Source organism: Bubalus kerabau, chromosome 5 (genome assembly GCF_029407905.1).
Source record: "Bubalus kerabau isolate K-KA32 ecotype Philippines breed swamp buffalo chromosome 5, PCC_UOA_SB_1v2, whole genome shotgun sequence".
NCBI lineage: Eukaryota > Metazoa > Chordata > Mammalia > Artiodactyla > Bovidae > Bubalus > Bubalus kerabau.
The window spans coordinates 99510395-99529433 of NC_073628.1; the positions used below are offsets into that span (position 1 = coordinate 99510395).

Below are 19039 nucleotides of genomic sequence, written 5' to 3' on the forward strand. Positions count from 1 at the left end.
AGTATTACAAAGCATAGGTACTATACAGTTACCAAATTGAATGGGGGAATGTTAATACTTTGTATAATTATAATTTTTTCTCTTCAGTAGAGGGAAAGAAAAGATCACAAAAAGTCACACTTGATAAGTTGTATTTTTATATTATCAGCAACAGTTGAACTGAAAAGTGCTGATTTATGATTTAATTACGTCTGTTCACACCTGAAGTTTTCGAGTTTGTATCTGAGAATTAACTCTGGCAGCACTTAGACTTGGGGAAATTATGCTCCTTCCTTATAAAGAATTTTGTGCCTTATATTTCCAGTTAGACAATGGAGACCTGATTTCCAGTTTGCTCTCTGTACAGGCGAGAAAGGCATTTTGAGGAGGAAAAAACCTGGGCTATCTTTCAGGCTCATAAGCTAGACTGCTTTCAGAGTCTGCCACAACTATCCGAAAAATACATGTTTGGCATCACTGAAAGCAGTCTTTTTAAAAATTGCATTTGGCACTCAGGTTGGGATCGGTGGCGCCTAGCTGTTGTAGTGACCATCAGTTTTGTCATGTCTTTGACTTCTGTTATCTCCCAGCTGCCAGGACTCGCAGTGCTGTGGCATCTGATAAGCTGAGATACATATTTTCAGCTCTCTTTTCAGCATCATTTCCGTGACTCAACTTCTGTAATGATTAGAGGGACTCCGTTTGTATGTTCTGTCCTTGGAATTTACCTGCTGCTTTTTGCCTTTGCCCCATGAATGCATTTATAATATTTGGTTATAGGTCTTTCTTTTTATTTCTCCCCCATATTTTCCTTCCTGCATTTTTCCCCCTTGGTTTTGACGAACAAATAATACTTTTTTTTTTAAGGGAAAAAACTGAAATTCAGATAAGTAAAAGTAAAGGCACTAAATCGTTGTTAATGTTTTGTTGTATGGTCAGTTTCTTTAGTAAGCGTGTGTAGGATTGTGCTGTTCACTGTTTTGCAATAATGCTTTCTAACTTAACATGTCTTGAACTTACTGCCATGTCAGGAATTATCAGTCATTGTTGCTTCTCATTGAAACAGGATTCTTAACCTGGGGTCCATGACCTAGGTGACTGTGAACAGAATTCAGGAAACTGAACTTGAGTGGATAAACAAATTGTATCTTTATTTTCACTAATTTATTGCATTTAAAATGACTTTTAGCATTCATTTCAATTATGAAGGTAGGCAGTAAAGCATAGTAATATTTGCAGTACCTGTTACACCAATATAAATTACAGATATTCTTATGACATCATGTAGAGAAAAACATCTGAAAATAATGTTTATGTTCATCACTACTTTGAAATTATGGAGGCTATTAGGGGAATAACCTAGTAAGTGTTATTATTTAACAAATCTATAAAGAAGTACAAGTATTACATTGCAGTTTTTTTCTCATTTTGTGACAAATATTTCAGTACATGTTTTTGTGAACTTAAAACTTTTCTTTTTTGGTGCAGATTGACTGTATAGATTGCTAAAGGCATCCATGATGCACAGAAACATTAGACATACCCACATCAGTCGATAGATACTATAGTATAACTAGCTATATATAGTTGGATTTTAGGCTATTTCCATTATAAACAACACTGCTAAATATTTATTCATTTCTGCTCACTTTCTTAGAAGTGAAATTTCTGAGTTAAAGGGTGTATCTGGACTGTAGTGATTATTAATGAATTGCTATTACAATTCTTTTTAACTAGCCCTGGTGTACCGTAGGATTTTGGCCTCTGCAAGTGACTGAGTTTGTGGTTTTGAAGTTGGAAAAATGTTCTCTAGGTAAAGCACGAGACTCATCGTCATCTTTAGGTAGTACATCTTCACCTCAGAGAACGGCTCCGACACATTTGTGCACTCTGTTTTTTATCCACAGTTAATGGTGTGGGAACGAAGAGGTAAAGCTGTGACATTGTGTCTTCTTTCTAGTGTGAATTAAAATATTGTGTATAGTCTGAGAACTTAGTGTAATATGAATCTGGTCAGCCTTAACTTTTATAAATTATATAGTGTTCCAGAAAATTTGGTTATCAGTGGTCCTTGTATTTTTGTTGGAGGAGCAGCCACGTATTCTCTCTAAAGAAGTCCTAAAATCAAAGTGGAAGAGAAAGGAGGGGGCCTGAATGGTGGCTTTAGGACACCATGAATCTGCCCTCCACAGAAAATGCCGGTCATCTTGTAGGAGAAGCAACGATCTTTTATTACTACTTGTGATTCCTTGGGGTAGCATCATGCTGAGAACTTGCCTTAGCTGAGAAGTCTCTCTAGGGCCACAGCTGTGGGCTTTGTTCTGCTTTATGTCATCTGCCTCTAGGACCTGATTCGTAATCCCACTGGAATGTAATCGTTTATGCTGTCCATTCAGGCTATTTGAGTCATTCTAGCAAGAGTGTTAAGTGTTGTGTTTCTATACATTTGCTGGGGTTATCTGTTTCTTCCTAGCTTTCCTTATTTAAAAAAATTAGAATATTTCCCCTAAATCATTGTTTTAGATGTCACTCTGTTTATGAATGTAGTTCATTTATTTATATTTTTCGACATTCTTTTACTTGTTTTGTTTTTGGCTGTGTTACATGGATTGTGGGATCTTAGTTCCCCAACCAGGGATTGAACCTGGGCCCTTGGCAGTGAAAATGAGGCATCCTAACCACTGGACTGCCTGAGAGTTCCTCATGAATATATAATAATTTAGAGATAATTTCAAAATAATTTAGAGATACTTGTGTACAGTGGCTGGAAGTGCTGAATTGTGAACTAGTGAATTTTTGGTCTGGTTCTTTAGATACGTCAAAGAATTGGCTTCTCCATTCTGAGTGGCCTCTGTTCCCATGTCATCTTGTGATCCATCTTGTGCTCCACCTTAAGATGGTGTGTTTGTATTCAGGCCACCAGGAAGACTAAGAAGAGAAGCGGCTCCTCTTTTCAGGATTAAGTTTCCAGAAGTTGAAACACTGTGCCTGCTTATAGCCCATGACCAGAATCTAGTCATGTGACCATACCAACTTTAAGGGAAGCTTGCAAATGTGATCTTTTTTCTGAGAGGCCATTGGCCTATTAAACATCAGCTCTTCTTTGGAGGAAGGCAAGAATGAAATTATACACAGCTTGCAGTCTTTGTCACTGGGAGTAAGAAACAAGTACAATTAAAATTATCAAAGACATAAAATTATTTGTTTTGATGTCTAGCTCTAATGGGCTTCCCTGATAGCTCAGTTGGTAAAGAATCAGCCTGCAGTGCAGGAGACCCTAGTTCAGTTCCCGGGTTGGGAAGATCTGCTGAAGGGATAGGCTACCCACTCTAGTATTCTTGAGCTTCCCTTGTGACTCATCTGGTAAAGAATCCACCTGCAATGCAGTAGACCTGGGTTCGATCCCTGGGTTGGGAAGATCCTCTGGAGAAGGGAAAGGCTACCTACTCCAGTATTCTGGCCTGGAGAATTCCATGGACTGTATTCCATGGGGTCGCAAAGAGTCAGACAAGACTGAGCGACTTTCACTTTCACTAGTTCTAATATTAGATGGTGAATATGTTAAGGGAAGGATAGTGTTTTTATTCACCTCATTATCTGTAGTGCTTAGCAGGTGGTGCCAGTAAGTCTGTGGGAATGTATTATGAGTTTATGATTTTCTTCCCTTAGAGTATGTTTATCTTCTTTTCTTAGCTTTATGTAATCTTGACAAGATTTGCCTGTTGCCACTTTGGTTCAACTAGCTTAAGGAGATCCCTGGGGGAAGAGCCTGGTAGAGAGCGTGTGTGCACACTCAGTCAATAAGTCATGTCTGACTCTTTGTGACCCCATGGGCTGTAGCCCGCCAGGCACCTCTGTCCATGGGATTTTCCAGGCAAGAATACTGGAGTGGGTTGCCATTTCCTCCTCCAGGAGTCTTCCCTACTCAGGGATCAAACCCATGTCCCCTGCATTGGCAAACAGATTCTTTACTGTTGCGCTACCACGGAAGCCCCAATGACTCAAGAGGTAAAAAATCCACCTGCATTGCAAGAGATCCAGGTTGGATCCCTGGGTCCGGAAGACCCCTGGAGGAGGAAATGGCAACCCACTCCAGTGTTCTTGCCTGGGAAATCCCATGGACAGAGGAGCCTGGCGGGCTACAGACCATAGGGTCACAAATAGTCAGACACAACTGAGCATGCATACACACAACCCAACTTTGGGTAAAATGAAGAAGTCTTCATCTGTGCCCCTTCCCCCGCAAAGTTCTGATTTATTTTGTCTCAGCAGATGTTTTAGAACATGATTTTTTTCAAGATACAAATTACAAAAAGCACAACTCTCATTAAGTGTTACATTGGCCCAGAGCAGCTGCACTCATTTGCTGAAGTGTGTTGAGTACAGTTTCATATGGAGCATCCAGAGCTGCTTACGTCTTGAACAATAAATGAAATCTCCTCTCATTTCAGGAATCAAGAGGTATTTAGATACTGTAAATCCTGCCACCTTGCTCAGATCTTTGCTAATTTTGATGATAAAAGTGACAGGTGGATGGCAGATTACCAGGCGAGATCCTGCCAATATCCTCCCCCCAGTACTTTTTAGCCTAATAATGATATATATTGTTATAAAGCAGAATTATTACATGTAGAATCCTGAGGTGATAATTAGAAATTGTCACGTAGGTGAAACTCCCCCCCCCCCCAAATACCTGTTGAATACTTATAAAATGCTTTTTATAATTCAGTGAGTTAAAGATCTTTAATGAAAATATGAGGTCTCAGTATTTCAGTCACATGAAAGTGACTAGATAGTTTAAATTATTCTTAAAATATCTTCAGTCTTTGACTTTAATTTTTGAAGAAACACATGACCAAACAATAGTAACTACAGTAAAACCCCACATGAAAGCTGTAATGATTTAAGGGAGAAAGGGAAGAGGTATGGTAGCGTAAGAAAGTCAGGGAACAGGCTTCGCTTGCCCATAGGAGTCTATATAAATCAAAGCAAATGATTAAATTTGAGGCCTGCTGAAATGGTAATATTCTTTGGGTAAGCTAGTGGAATTTCCGGGGGTTTGTTAGATGTCAGCTGTGGTATTGAGTGCTCTATTAATCAGCTGATAATGGAAGAGCACACTTGTTTAACTTTGTTCAAGGTGTTGTGGAGGTAAGAAAAGGCAAGACCCGAAAGGAGACAGGATGCTAGTCCCTGATCCTTCATTTTATGGGGAGAAATTACACTCATTCAAGTGATGGTCTTTGTCAGAAACAGGCAGTAAGTTGGGCATTACCACCTGAATTGGGGAGGACATGAAGGACCATGGGAATCTTGATTTGGGACTTGAGATTGGATGGAATTGCAGTTAAGCACCTCTAATAGGGGCAGTAGCCTGAGGATGGGGCATGATTGGAACATGGTTATAGGAGAATTAAAAACCAGCTGAGCAGATGTAGACATTGAGCTGAAAAAAGGACTGAAAAGGATAGCTTGTGGTTTTCCTTCTCTTGTTTTTGTGTGAGTTGCAGTCTGGCACTCTGTGACCCTGGTGTTTATGGTTTTGGGGCAGCAGAGTCTCTTGATGCTTGCCTTATTACTGTGTGGGTTTTGATTTGATAAGTTTTTCTGAAGTTTTTTGCATGGTTTTTCTCTTTTAAACATCTCTTACACAGCTATGTGGGTGCTTAGGTGAAAGACAAGTCAAAAAGAAAAATCACTCATGGGACTGTTGTGTTATCTGGTTAATAAAGCTCAGAAGTAAATTTCTGTTAAACAGAGTATCAGGTCAGTAATGGTATTTATTACTGTGCACTGTGTGCATTATTTATATGTCTAAATCCATATGGTAAGTTTAGCCTTCTTTTAATAAATTTCACTTATTGTTGGCATTGTGACTGATTTGAAATATGTAAGAAAATCATCCAGCAGTTTGCAAAGGAATATATAAGGTGGAAAATTTTAATCTTTAGTTTTGCTAGCTTAAATCTGTAATAATTGAGCATCTCTCTGTTGAGACTGATAAACTTTCATTTCCCTAGTCTTTGGTTATAATTTAGGTCCTAACTCTTTCTGGAAAGTTGGTAGTAAATATTTGAGAGGGAAGAAATATTAAAAAAACACATATATTAGTCTTACCAAGAAGGCTTATAAGATGTAGATGCCTATAAAGTACAAAGAATAATTGGTGTGGGAAATTTTGTAGCTTGATGCTTGAATTGTGGAACAGTTGCTTTTACAAAATTGGGAACTGCAGACTACAATTAACTGTCATTAATTTCGTTGAGTAGAAATATGTTTCATTTACTGTACAATCAGGAGCCAGGCTTGAATGAGTTTAAATTGATGAAATCTAAATTATACTGACAGTCCATTAAACAGTAGCAGAAAACCCGTAAAGAAAATGGATTCACTGTGATACCAGTTTATAATAAAATCATTTGCCAAATAAGAGTTATAGCCAGGCATTGTGAATTCTCCGGTGTATTTCCAGTGAGCACTGCAAATTGGTTGAACCATTTATTGTAAAGCCTAGACTCCCAGCTCATTGCTTTCTGAAAAGGAGCAGTGTCGCTTGAAATCCTCTGCAGGATGTGACCCCAGCAGATCAGACTAGCAATTGGTTTGTTGTCAGCCATGTGGGAAGAGAAGCATCTTCACTCCAGCCTACCTGTCACTGGCTATTTTTTCCTGTGAATGCTAGGCATAGAGCTCCTGAAAGTGTTCGTCTCTCTGTGTCGGTTTCTTAAATGTATGTATTTCAGCCACATTTTAGTTGTAATCTTTATGGTAAGGACATTTCCACCAGCAGTCATCCTCTGCTTAATAGGGATTTTATAGCAGAATTTATTTTTGACAGGGTTCATTGAATTGGAGTGAATAGACTTGTTACCTGCCTTCTCAAGCAATAGAAAGGGTACTGGGGTAGGGGAGCAGCAAGAATGCGAGTGGTCTTGAAATTCCTTTCCCTGCGTCTCTGCTGCCCCGAGACACTGTTTCATGAGGCAGATGTCCCTCACTGGTTTTGAAAAGGGACACCCCCTCCTCCCAACCCTGCACGCCTTTCCCCTTCTTCTAGATTTCCTGTGTTCTCTCCTCCAGCACCTAAGCTCTTTACACGTGCACTAAAGAGATCCTCATCATTTAACTGGAGTTTGTATGTAAGGCTGGCTAGAGTGTTTTACATAGTAGGGATTCAGTATGGGTCACAAGGAGGGCTTTTAAGGAACACTTTTGGAATAAAATGTAGTGATGAGAGTGCTTAAAATATTCTTTACTTCAGTAGTAAGAGTGTCAAACCATGGTTTTTATTTAGCATATCAGAATAACTAATAAGATTTCTGCTGTTGGCAGGATCATCTTGCCTTTTTTCTTGTTTTACAGAATTTTCAAGTTCAAGTTGCATGGGTTTGATTTGGGAATGGGGTGAGGTCTTGCAACGGCAGTTATTCCAGAACAATCAGCGTTACTTCTTAGTGTTAGAAAGATAATTGTCTCGAATCAGTCGTTAAGCTTTTGATGCTTTAGAAGATTTTCTAACTCCTAGAGAAGAAGAGAGAGAGTGAAATTGAAAATTTAAACAAATTTGAGATTAGTTTGTTTTGACCTGCTTCTCTACCCCCTCCTGCCTGCCAGCTTGATTTTTCTCAGTTTAATTTCCTGTTAGCAGTGAGGATAAAGACAGGTAAATATTGGCTAGATGTATACAGTGTTGTTTTTAGACAAAAATCTGTGTAAGCTTTGTAGTTCTAGTTGGAAATTTGTAGACAAATGAATACATGGAATTTGAAAAGGAAAGAACCAAGGATATGTGTTACCTGAGATCTTAAAATCTTTAAGAAGATGTTATTAAGCCAATTTTGCTGACTCTTTTCAGGGTCAAACATAGGGTAAGGGTAATGACTAACAAGATTTCCTTTTAACAGAGGTGCTGTTTTCCCAGTTTTTATTTCCTTTTCCCTTTTAAGTTCTCCACTATTCCCAGACAATGCTAGTATTCCTTCCCCACAAAAGAATCTAGCAGAAAGCTATAAGTAGGTCATCCTGCAATTGAGTTATTTCTTAGAGAAGTTTTATTAGAAAACAGCATCGTTTATGTTGATATTGCTTAAGAGCATAGTTTTATTGCTAGGATCTAATATAGCTTCTTTTCTGTTTTAATATTTTCATTCAATTCATTTATTCCTCTATAGTTTTTAAGTGTTTATCATACCGAAGGCAGTATATTGTTTATAGAGGTGAAGTATGGTGGCAGGTTTGACTAGGGGACCAAGATGAGAGGCTCTGAAGGAGGCTACATGGTATGCTGGGATTGGGGTTTGGGTCTTGGGGTTTCAGAGTTGTTTCATGGGTGTGGGTATACAAACACACACACTTCTGTATGTGGGAGATTTGGAAACATCCATATTAACTAGCAAGATGCTTGTGGACTTTATTTTGCAGTGTTAGACCCACCGCTTTTGGCTGATAGAGTGGTTCGGAGTGTGTGGGGTGGAGGAATCTTGTGTAAAAGGAGGGGAGAGCCAGAGAGCCAAGCAGTCCCAAGGGTCAACCTCCTTGGCCACTGCTGTGCCACCTAGCTGGGGTCTTGGGAATTTGTCAGTGAGAAAGGCTTTGTTCATGCATACTCTTTATAAGGAAAGGTTTTCTTTTGGAAATTATTTAGGGTGGCATTGTCATGCTTCACAGAGGGGTGAGAAGGTATTTCAAAGGTTAACAGGGAGAAATATTTTCCCGGAGAGGGAAGTTCTTCCCTGGGCCAGAGCCCCAGTCTGAGCCTTGCCCTCTGTGTGCCCGTTGCGTGAGCAGTGTCCACTGTGCTTGTGAGGAGGCTGTCAAGAAGGATGCTGGCAGGTTCTTTGTGTTTCAGGATGACAAACTGCCTGATGCTTCAGGCTGTGGTTTTACCCTTGAGAGGACCCTACTCTTGCTCTATTTTCGTAGACCTGCTGATTTAGTGAGGGTTGAAAAAGCAGAGAGAACTTTGTTTGCCTTTAGAATCTGCCTTTGAGTTTTGGCTGACTTCCTTCTCCAGCTTAGCAAATGCTGTGCTGTTTGCAGATGGCACAAGAGATTCTTGGACACAAAAGCTATGTTGAGGTTGTGAAAGACGGCCAGAATCGCCCAGTTCAATATCATTGCCCAAATCATGGACACAGGATTTGAGGTCACTTGGTCGTGTGATCAATTTCCAGGCAGAGGCTGCATGTTAGAAAATAAATCTTAACCTCAACCCATGGTTTCATTTCCAGACACCCTCTAGTAAAGAGAAGAATTTGTTATCATGTGTTGTTTGGAATAATTGATATTGATGGTAATAGTGTCACTCTTTTTTTTTCTGGCCCATTTCAGGCTTGCTGATTTTAAGATTAAAAAAATATATATATTTGCCCTGCAGCAGCCGTTAGCTCAATCTGGTAAATATGCATTTTCTTCTGGGCAGTTTTGAAAATGTGCGTTATGCACTTAATAGATCACATCAGTTTTGCTCAGTTCTTTCAGAATTGCTAGCTTGCTTTTTCTTCTTTAAAGGTTCTTTTTTTATTATTATTCTTTTTACAGTACTTGTGTTGACCATGGGGAATTTTCAGGTTGAGGATCATTGATCCAACAGAGTGAAACCAGTTTTATAACCAGCTTCAGACAATCCACACTCTCATAAATTACATGAAAATTTTTGGCAAATCATTTTGGCTTTAAAAGGTTACTGGGCATATATTCAACTGAGATTTTAACGTTGCTATTGACTTACGTTCTCGTCATTTCCTTCCCAAATAAAACCACTTTATTTTTGTATTAACTGTAAACACACATATAAATTTACTTTCTTAAATAGCTGCTTAATTAATGAGACAGTTGGGAAATACTTCTGAATTATTTGGCCTTTTTTAACCTTATTTGAAGGATTTCCAGGTGGCACTGGTGGTAAAGAACCTGCCTCCAATGGAGGAGACATAAGAGATGTGGGTTCAATCCCTGAGCCGGGAAGATCCTCTGTAGGAGGGTATAGCAATCCACTCCACTGTTCTTATTTGGAGAATTCTGTGAGCTGAGGAGCGTCGCAGAGAGTCAGATATTCTTTAAATTTTTAAATTCCAAACTGCTTCTTAGAATATATTCTCTTGTAGTTGGATTCTCCTTTTTACTGAGAGGGTTAGAAAGAAAAATTTAAAAAATTAAAAATTTAAAAGAATAATTTTTCATGCTTTTATTTTTAAAATGACTTAGAAAAGTCAGATCAAAGCGGTGTATTTTCCCCCCATTCATATGGTAAGTTTGACATGGTGTTAAAATTTTTAGTTCATGTCAGGAATTTAATGACTTCTGACTTTGGTCATTCTGTGTGTTATCATTTATGTAAGTAAACTCTTAAGTTTTGTCAGTTTCGAGGATAATTTTGAAGATATTCTCAATCTTTTTCACATATAAGCTTCAAAATATTGATAGAGATCAAACGTGGTCCACTGGAGAAGGGAATGGCAAACCACTTCAGTATTCTTGCCTTGATAACCCCATGAACAGTATGGGGTTCTGTTCATGACCTCCCCAGGTTTATAGGTGCCCAATATGCTACTAGAGAAGGGTGGAGAAATAGCTTCAGGAAGAATGAAGAGTCTGAGCCAAAGCAAAAACAGCGCCCAGTTGTGGATGGGACTGGTGATGGAAGTAAAGTCTGATGCTGTAAAGAACAGTATTTCATAGGAACCTGGAATGTTAGATCCATGAATCAAGGTAAATTGGAAGTGGTCACACAGGAGATGGCAAGAGTGAGCATTGACATTTTAGGAATCAGTGAACTAAAATGGAGTGCAATGGGCGAATTTAATTTAGATGACCATTATATCTACTACTGTGGGTAAGGATCCTTTAGAAGAAATAGAGTAGCCCTCATAGTCAACGAAAGAGTCTGAAATGCAGTACTTGCAATTTCAAGAATTTCAAGAATGACGGTGATCTCTGTTCGTTTCCAAGGCAAACCAGTCAATATCACAATAATCCAGTCTAGTGCCCCAACAACTAATGCCGAAGAAGCTGAAGTTGATATGAAGGTTTTCACGGTTCTCTGAAGACCTACAAGAGCTTCTAGAACAGCAGAAAAAGCTGTCTGTTTCATCATAGGGAACTGGAATGCAAAAGTAGGAAGTCAAGAGATACCTGGAGTAACAGGCAAGTTTGGCCTTGGAGTACAAAGTGAAGCAGGGCAAAGGCTAACAGAGTTTTGCTAAGAGAATGCACTGGTCATAGCAAACACCCTCTTCCACAACACAGGAGATGACTCTATACATGGACATCACCAGATGGTCAATACCGAAATCAGATTGATTATATTCTTTCCAGCTGAGATCAAATTGCCAGCATCCGTTGGATCATAGAAAAAGCAAGAGAATTCCAGAAAAGTATCTACTTCTGTTTCATTGACTGTGCTAAAGCCTTTGACTGTGTGGATCACATAAAACTGTGGAAAATTCTTAAAGCCATGGGAATACCAGATCGCCTTACCTGCCTCCTGAGAAACCTATTGGCAGGTCAAGAAGCAACAGTTAGAACTGGCCATGGACAATTAGACTGGTTCAAAATTGGGAAAGGAGTACGTCAAGGCTATATATTGTCACCCTGCTTATTTAACTTATATGCAGAATACATCATGTGAAATGCTGGGCTGGATGAAGCACAAGCTGGAATCAAGATTGCAGGGATAAATATCAAAAACCTCAGATATGCAGATGATACCAACCTATGACAGAAAGCAAAGAACTAAAGAGCCTCTTGATAGTGAAAGAGGAGAGTGAAAAGTTGGCTTAAAGCTCAACATTCAGAAAACTAAGATCATGGCATCTGGTCCCATCATTTCATGGCAAATAGATGGGGAAACAATGGAAACAGAGACTTTATTTTCTTGGGCTCCAAAATCACTGCAGGTGGTGACTGCAGCCATGAAATGAAAAGACACTTGCATCTTGGAATAAAAGCTATGACCAACCTAGATAGCATATTAAAAAGCAGAGACATTATTTTGCCAACAAAGGTCCATCTATTCAAAGCTATGTTTTTTCCATTAGTCATGTATGGATGTGAGAGTTGGACCATAAAGAAAGCTGAGCATGGAAGAATTGATGCTTTTGAACTGTGATGTTGGAGAGGACTCTTGAGAGTCCCTTGGATAGCAAGGAGATCAAACCAGTCAGTCCTAAAGGAAATCAGTCCTGAATACTCATTGGAAGGACTGATGCTGAAGCTGAAGGTCCAGTATTTTGGCCACCTGATGCAAAGCATTGACTCCTTGGAAAAGACCCTGATGCTGGGAAAGATTGAAGGCAGGAGGAGAAAGGGATGATAGAGGACGAAATGGTTGGGTAGCATCACCAACTCAATGGACATGAGTTTGTGCAAGCACTGGGAGTTGTTGATGGACCGGGAAGCCTAGTGTGCTGCAGTCCATGGGGTCGCAAGGAGTCGGACACAACTGAACTGAATTCAATGACCTGTTTTACATATAACTTACCTTGTAGTTTGAAATCTCATATCTGGATTTATAATTTTTGGATCAATTTGGTTTGCCATGATAGCTTTTTAAACAGAAGTAACTTTGTATCTAGTAATAAGGTGTTGATATGCAAATTCCATATAACACTCTTCCTCAGGGCAGCTTCCAGTAAGACTACAGAGAAGTGTTATCAGTAGTTGTCCTTCACATCATGTGTGTTCCTTCCTTCTCTAACAGATTTATGCTCAGGTATATTTACAGATGTGGTTTCCCAGTTTGCTCAGTGGTAAAGAGTCTGCCTGCTAATGCAGGAGGTGCCCTTTTGATCCCTGGGTTGGGAAGATCTCCTGGAGCAGGAAATGGCAATCCACCCCAGTAGTCTTGCCGGGAAATCCCATAGACAAAGAAGCCTTGTGGAATGCAGTCCATGGGGTTGCAAAGAGTCGGATACAACTGAGCACACACACCACATTTATAGATAATCATTTTCCTGAATGTATCTTTGTAGTGAAAAATGAAAGAATATAGATTCTCTCGCCTCTTCTGGAAAGCTTTTTAAATATATGTTGCTGTTGCTAAGTCGCTTCAGTAGTGTCCGACTCTGTGTGACTCCATAGATGGCAGCCCACCAGGCTCCCCCGTCCCTGGGATTCTCCAGGCAAGAACACTGGAGTGGGTTGCCATTTCCCTCTCCAATGCATGAAAGTGAAAAGTGAAAGTGAAGTCGTTCAGTCGTGTCCAACTCTTCGTGACCCCATGGACTGCAGCCTACCAAGCTCCTCGGCCCATGGGAATTTCCAGGCAAGAGTACTGGTTGTCATTGCCTTCTCCAAATATATGTTAATAGCTACTTTATGTCTTTATAAGTAAAGGGTTTATAGTAATAATGATTCTGTTGATTATAATATATATATTAAAGCTTTTTTTGTGTGTAAAAAGAATATTTTTAATCCTTATTATCTAACTATCTGTTATTTACTTCGATTCTGTCTAGTCTTACCAACATCAGTATCAGACATCAGTCCTTTGGGGGAGTACAGAGAATGCAGAAATGAGTATGTTTCTTTGAGCTCAAAATTGATAGTGGACAGTGTAGACCATCTTGACTGCCAAATAACTGACCACACAGTGGATGTAAATTGTCAGTATATTTATACAATATTAAGGAAATTTTTTATCAGGGTAAGGAGATATTTCTTTGTAGAGGAGCTATGAGAATTCACTGCCACTGGAGGTAAATCATTATATGGCTGCAGGTGCTTGTAAGAATAAAATAGTAAAGAGGGTTTGATGTGGTCGGGCTGTGGGCTTTGGTGCAGTTGAACAGTGAAGCCTAGGGAAGGTAAGGTGTGACATGTGATCAGAGCATTGACTGCATCAAGCTTTTTTGTCACATGAGCTTTAAGAAAGTGGAGATCATTAGTCAGGAAGGAACCTGTTAGTTTTGAAGTCAGTGACTAGAAGCTAGGTATGACAGTGTTGGACTTCTCAGGTGGTGCAGTGGTAAAAGAATTCACCTACCAATGCAGGAGATATGGGAAACTCGGGTTCGATTCCTTGGTGGGAAGATCCCCTGGAGAAGGAAATAGACACTCCGGTATTCTTGCCTGCAGAATCCCATGGACAGAGAGAAGCCTGGAGGACTACAGTCCATGGGGGTTGAAAAGAGTCAGACGTGACTGAGCAGCTGAGCATACATGACAGTGTTATGTTATGAAAGACCAAAAATAGTTCCTTTGTGGGCTGTAGGTGATAGGAAGAAGGTGTATGGGCTGTGATCTGTGTTCACATTGAGTGAGGTGAATAAATAATGGATATCTGGAGATTTAAAGTGCTGGTAAGTGGATACAACAAGGATTGGAACATGGAAATTAAGGACCTTGGATTGTCCCCAAATTTGCCCAAGTTGGAGCTACAGTTTTTATTTAAGGAATGGGTTTCTTCAGTTTTTACTTGAATACCAAATTAGGATTAGGAAGAGAAATATTTACCACCGTGGGAAGGATTCTCTTCATCCCTTCAAGTGATTAGCATGATAGTGGATGTTGTCTAAATATTGAGCAGCTTTTTTTTTCCCCCAGCATCCTGGACTTTGGAGCAAGATAGAAAGCTCAGTCAGCAGTTCATTCCTGAACTGCCATTTCACGTGCATTCAGAGATCGAATAGCTGTTCTGGAGCCTACATCTGAGTAGAGAAATCAGTTGGGAAATTCTGGATGCCTAAATGTTTGACTTTCAGATTTCTTCCTTTTCTGTAATGATTCTGGGCCTCAAAAATCCTGCTGTCTTTCGGAAAGTTTCATGGAAGGAAGTGCCCCTCTGTCTTCTTGGTCTGCCTCTTGGTGGGTCTTACTGGTGCCTGTGGTGGGACTAGGATTTCCACTGGATTGGGGACTCCAGACCTTTGCTTTTTGGGGGACTGGGTATGTTGTGTTCTTCACATGCATGAACTGGAGAAATAGAGGTATCTGCCTGGTTTGAGAAAATTCTAAGTCATTGTTGTGACGGGTCGTGAGGAAGGTAAAACATGGCATTTTAAGTGTGGGCATTATGGTCACTCTCCCTGGAAAATGTGATTGACAGCAGATGCCATTACTTCTCAGTAAATAATACACAAACTTTCCTGTCCTGTGCTTTATGATGATCTTGGGCTGTAGTGTGGAGAGTTTTTATATTCCTTTACAGGTACTGCTTTCCCTAAAATCATTACTTCTAAAACAACAAATATATCTTAGCCTGTCATTTTAGAAAGTAACCTTTAGATTCCAGCTGTTGAGAGCATCAGAAATAATTACCCAGCTACTGCCTTGTCAACTGTAATTTAAGAAAGTGCTCTTCTTCCCTGAGGAAAATCTAATTGGTTTACTTCATTCCATCTCTGATTGGCTGCCTTTGTTTTCTTTACAATTAGAAAGTAAAATATGTTTAGGTTAAAATTTAATAGAAAGTTACCCATGAAATAGTAGATGGTTTTCTCTTTGTTTGTGTGGGTGAAAAGGTTATTGTAGTAGCATGTTCAAGCTAGTCTTTTTTACATATTTCATTTATTTCCTCACAAAATATTTATTAAAAATAAAGCAGTAGTTGGCAAAGCTGTTTGTCTTTGTGAAGATGGGGAGCATCTGTCTGAGTAAGATATTCACGATTTTGTTTTGGTGTGTAATTACTTGAGTAAGTAATTCCCTTTATCGAAGTCTCTTCATCTGATTATGGATAATCCCATGGGATTCCCACTCCCCTTCTTGAGGGCTGCTGGGAACAATAACTGAGGCTTTACCAATTCTTTAAATCATCAGCAAGTGATTAAAAAGAACTCAAGAGCTGTTTCCTTTTAGCTTAAAATTATTTGTAATTTAATATCACCTTTAAAATTTTTTCTATAAAAGGTATGTGCTTTGTTGTTTATTAATTTATTTATGCAGTGGCTTTATGGGCCCTGTCTTTGTTTCCTTAAAGGTAAATGCCATTGTTTAAAATTTTCTTTTTCTTTTAAAGACTGTGTGTATATCGAGAGTCGGAGGCCCAACACACCGTATTTCATCTGTAGCATCCAAGACTTCAAACTGGTAAGCATCTTTTCACGTGCTGTTGATTCTGCTCTGTGCTCTCTGCCAGTTGCATCGGCTGTCTCTGTTGATTGCTTCTCTCCGTGTTGACTTGGTAACCTGCTCACCTCTCAAGTGCTGACCACTTGGTGACTACAACACTCCAATAAGGCAGTAAGCAGCTTTGTATTAGTAACATTTAATGTTAGAAAGCTCATCCTGCAAACAAATATTTCTGAAATTTTTATTCCTTTAGTAACTGTTTTGACAACAATTTCAGAGATTACCTTGACTAGTTTTTTTCTCAGCCATTGTGAAGAACCTGAAGTGAAGTGAATTTGGGATTTCATGATGAAATGGGGAGAGGAAAAGGATGTAAATGGGCCAGAGATTATGATTTTCTGTGGCATACTTTCTTAGGTATGTTAAGCAAATATGGAGAGTATCTTGAACCTTTTTGGGGGGAGTCTCCCAGGAGTGGGGGTTGCGAGAAGGAAGCCTGGCCTGGTGATGGAATAACTACACTGCTTTCTCACTGAAAACCTTTCACAAGTGCTTAAGTGCTGGGATTGTCTGAAATGAAATCTTGCTTTCAGTCCACTGGTTGTCAGACTGGGAACTTTGGATCCTTCAATATTCATAGAGAGTTTGCAGAGGTCTGTAAATAAACATTCTCAGTGTTCAATAAATGTACCTTACACATGTCTGTATAACTCCTTTTCAAATGTATCAATATGCTTCTGTGATTTTTAAAATTAACTTATTTAATGACAAGACATAGTTAAGAATCACTATTATTGTTTAGTATTTTCCTCAAACCATTGTTATGTGAAATACTGTAATTTGGGGATCTTTTGAAACATGATAAGAAAGGATTCTTGTACTTGAATGTTATGAGCCACTGTGTACACGCTTAGGTTTAGAGGCATGCCAGTTGTTTAGCTTTGTAGAGATACACGTCAGTGTCTATGAACGCCACATTTCCAAACCCCTCTGTGACTTCTGATAACACTTGTGCTCTGACATACATTGTTCGTGATATTTCAGTCTAAGGAAAATAATATTCTGAACTGTGCATCTCTTTTTAAAAAAAATAACACATTTTGAATGATTCCAAATGTCCAATTAGTATATCCTATTGAGTTAAAAAGTTGCTTGCCATTTACTTTTCTTTATTAAAAAGTTATCACATGAGTAACACATGTGTTTTGCTACTTTAAAACAAAGTAAATCAGGCCGTTTATGTCTAAGATTTCTTTATTCTTCATAGATCTCTTTTACCTTCTGGTTGTTTTACAAGGTGGCCTTGCAGTTTAATCTTGTAAATCAAATGCTTTCTGTTCAGAGTTTATGTCAACATGAGGTTTTACCATTTTTAGAGGTCTCTGCTGTTTATTATATGTTGCCTTCCAGAGATTTTTTTTACAGACGCTGCACCGACATCTGTGAATCTGGGCGGCGGCCTTGTTTCATAAGGAGTTAGCTTTTGCTAGTGGTGCTGCCATTGCTCTCTGCTCATTGTCTTTGTGTGTGATTTTTACCAAATGTGTAATACCAGTGCACCATGGAAAAAACATAGCTGTGGAATCCAATTGCAAAGATTTTTCTTTTAACTGTTAGAGTCTGAGTCCCTTCTGTATACGTTTTGCACGTTAGCAGGTGCCTTCATGTTTGAACGGCATCTCTTATGAAATGCTGATTACAGTGTGATAGCTGCTGTTTGGGGCAGAGGTTCCTGCTGAGCTACAGTAATTGCTCAGGGTATTAACAGCAATAAAAGCTGAGGCTTCTGTTGTCAGGATTGGTCTAGTGCAGCACATTAAAATGATGTGGAAAGTGGGGTGCTATGGGTTTAGATGCCTTTTTCTAAGTCACGTATGCTATGTCACGTGTTTCTGATTGAGTTTTGTATTCAGAACACATCGTTTTTGTGTAAGAATAATAAGGATAATGAAGAAATATGTGCTTCTGGAAGAAATATAGTTATTGTCTGGTTACCCACTTTCCTTGTTTCTGAATACCACTTATGAAAAGATGACCTCACAGATGAGAATAATCATAGACTTTCTCTCCTTCCGCTTACCCAACTAATAGGCGAAAAGATGAACAGAAAGAAATGTGCTTTGTTTCTTTGCAAGATTTTGCAAAGAAGAAACCAGGGTTGGTTTTGTGCACAGCAAATGCCACACGTGGCAGGTGGAACCATGGAAAGGAATAACCCAACAGCTTTGACATGTTGTTGATTAATTACATATTTTATCTTTTTTGGATTTGAGGTTTAACTGAGAGATGTCTGTCTTTGTTTATACCATAAATTAGAATCAGTCCTTTTATCATGGTGAGTTTCTGAGTACAAGGTGTGTTTGGGGACCATCAGAGGCACTGGGGGAAGGCCTTTTGGAGGGGAGGAAGCTGAAGCAGAGGTTTGGAGTAGCTGTGCAGAGTGAGAGAGAAAGTGAGCTCTCTCCCTGAGTCTTGCTGCACTGGTGCTTCTTCCTGTTGGATTCTTGTTTTCTTTCAGTGAAGGGCCCCCTTCTTGGGCCAGCTGGAGGAGCTCTCCATTGACCGTATCCGAAAGAGCCTGGGCTCACAGCGGCAAGCCTCCTCTTCTGCTGCACTCCCCCAGCTTTTCTCTGTCACCGTGTGGCTGAGCGTGCACTGAGGGTTTTGTTCCAAGCCAGTCGGTATCCCCAGGGGCATTATGTGCCAGGGTGAGTTCAGATGTTCTGGGTTATTGCCAGAGCCTTCGACAGGCAAGCCTACTTTGTGTTCTCTGTTGAGTGTAGCTATAAGGGGACTGAGGAATGTAAGGCAAAGGTCCTCCCCTCAGGGGTCTTGGGTTCTGCCTGGACTGACAGCTGCGGTATAGTGGATGTCAGCCCTTGTTGGAGAACACTCGTAGGACTGATGTGGAGGAAGGATTCCCTTCTTTTACAAAAAAAAGCAATAAAATTCTATTCTTATAGGAACCCAGGCCTTAGCATAGTAGAATTAGTTTGCTGTCTAGAAATAATCATAGATTTTGAGAATGCTGGACGGAGATTATTGAGAT

General features: G+C 39.5%; 1 protein-coding gene across 5 annotated transcripts in view; it reads left to right on the forward strand.

Moving 5' to 3' along the window:
- Positions 1–19039, forward strand: part of RERE (arginine-glutamic acid dipeptide repeats) — a 409996-nt gene that overhangs the window by 168054 nt on the left and 222903 nt on the right. For all 5 annotated transcript variants that reach the window (XM_055582399.1, XM_055582404.1, XM_055582401.1 and 2 more), the window contains exon 3: positions 15938–16008. In XM_055582399.1, the coding sequence (XP_055438374.1) occupies positions 15938–16008 (71 nt within the window). The remainder of the gene's footprint in view (positions 1–15937; positions 16009–19039) is intronic.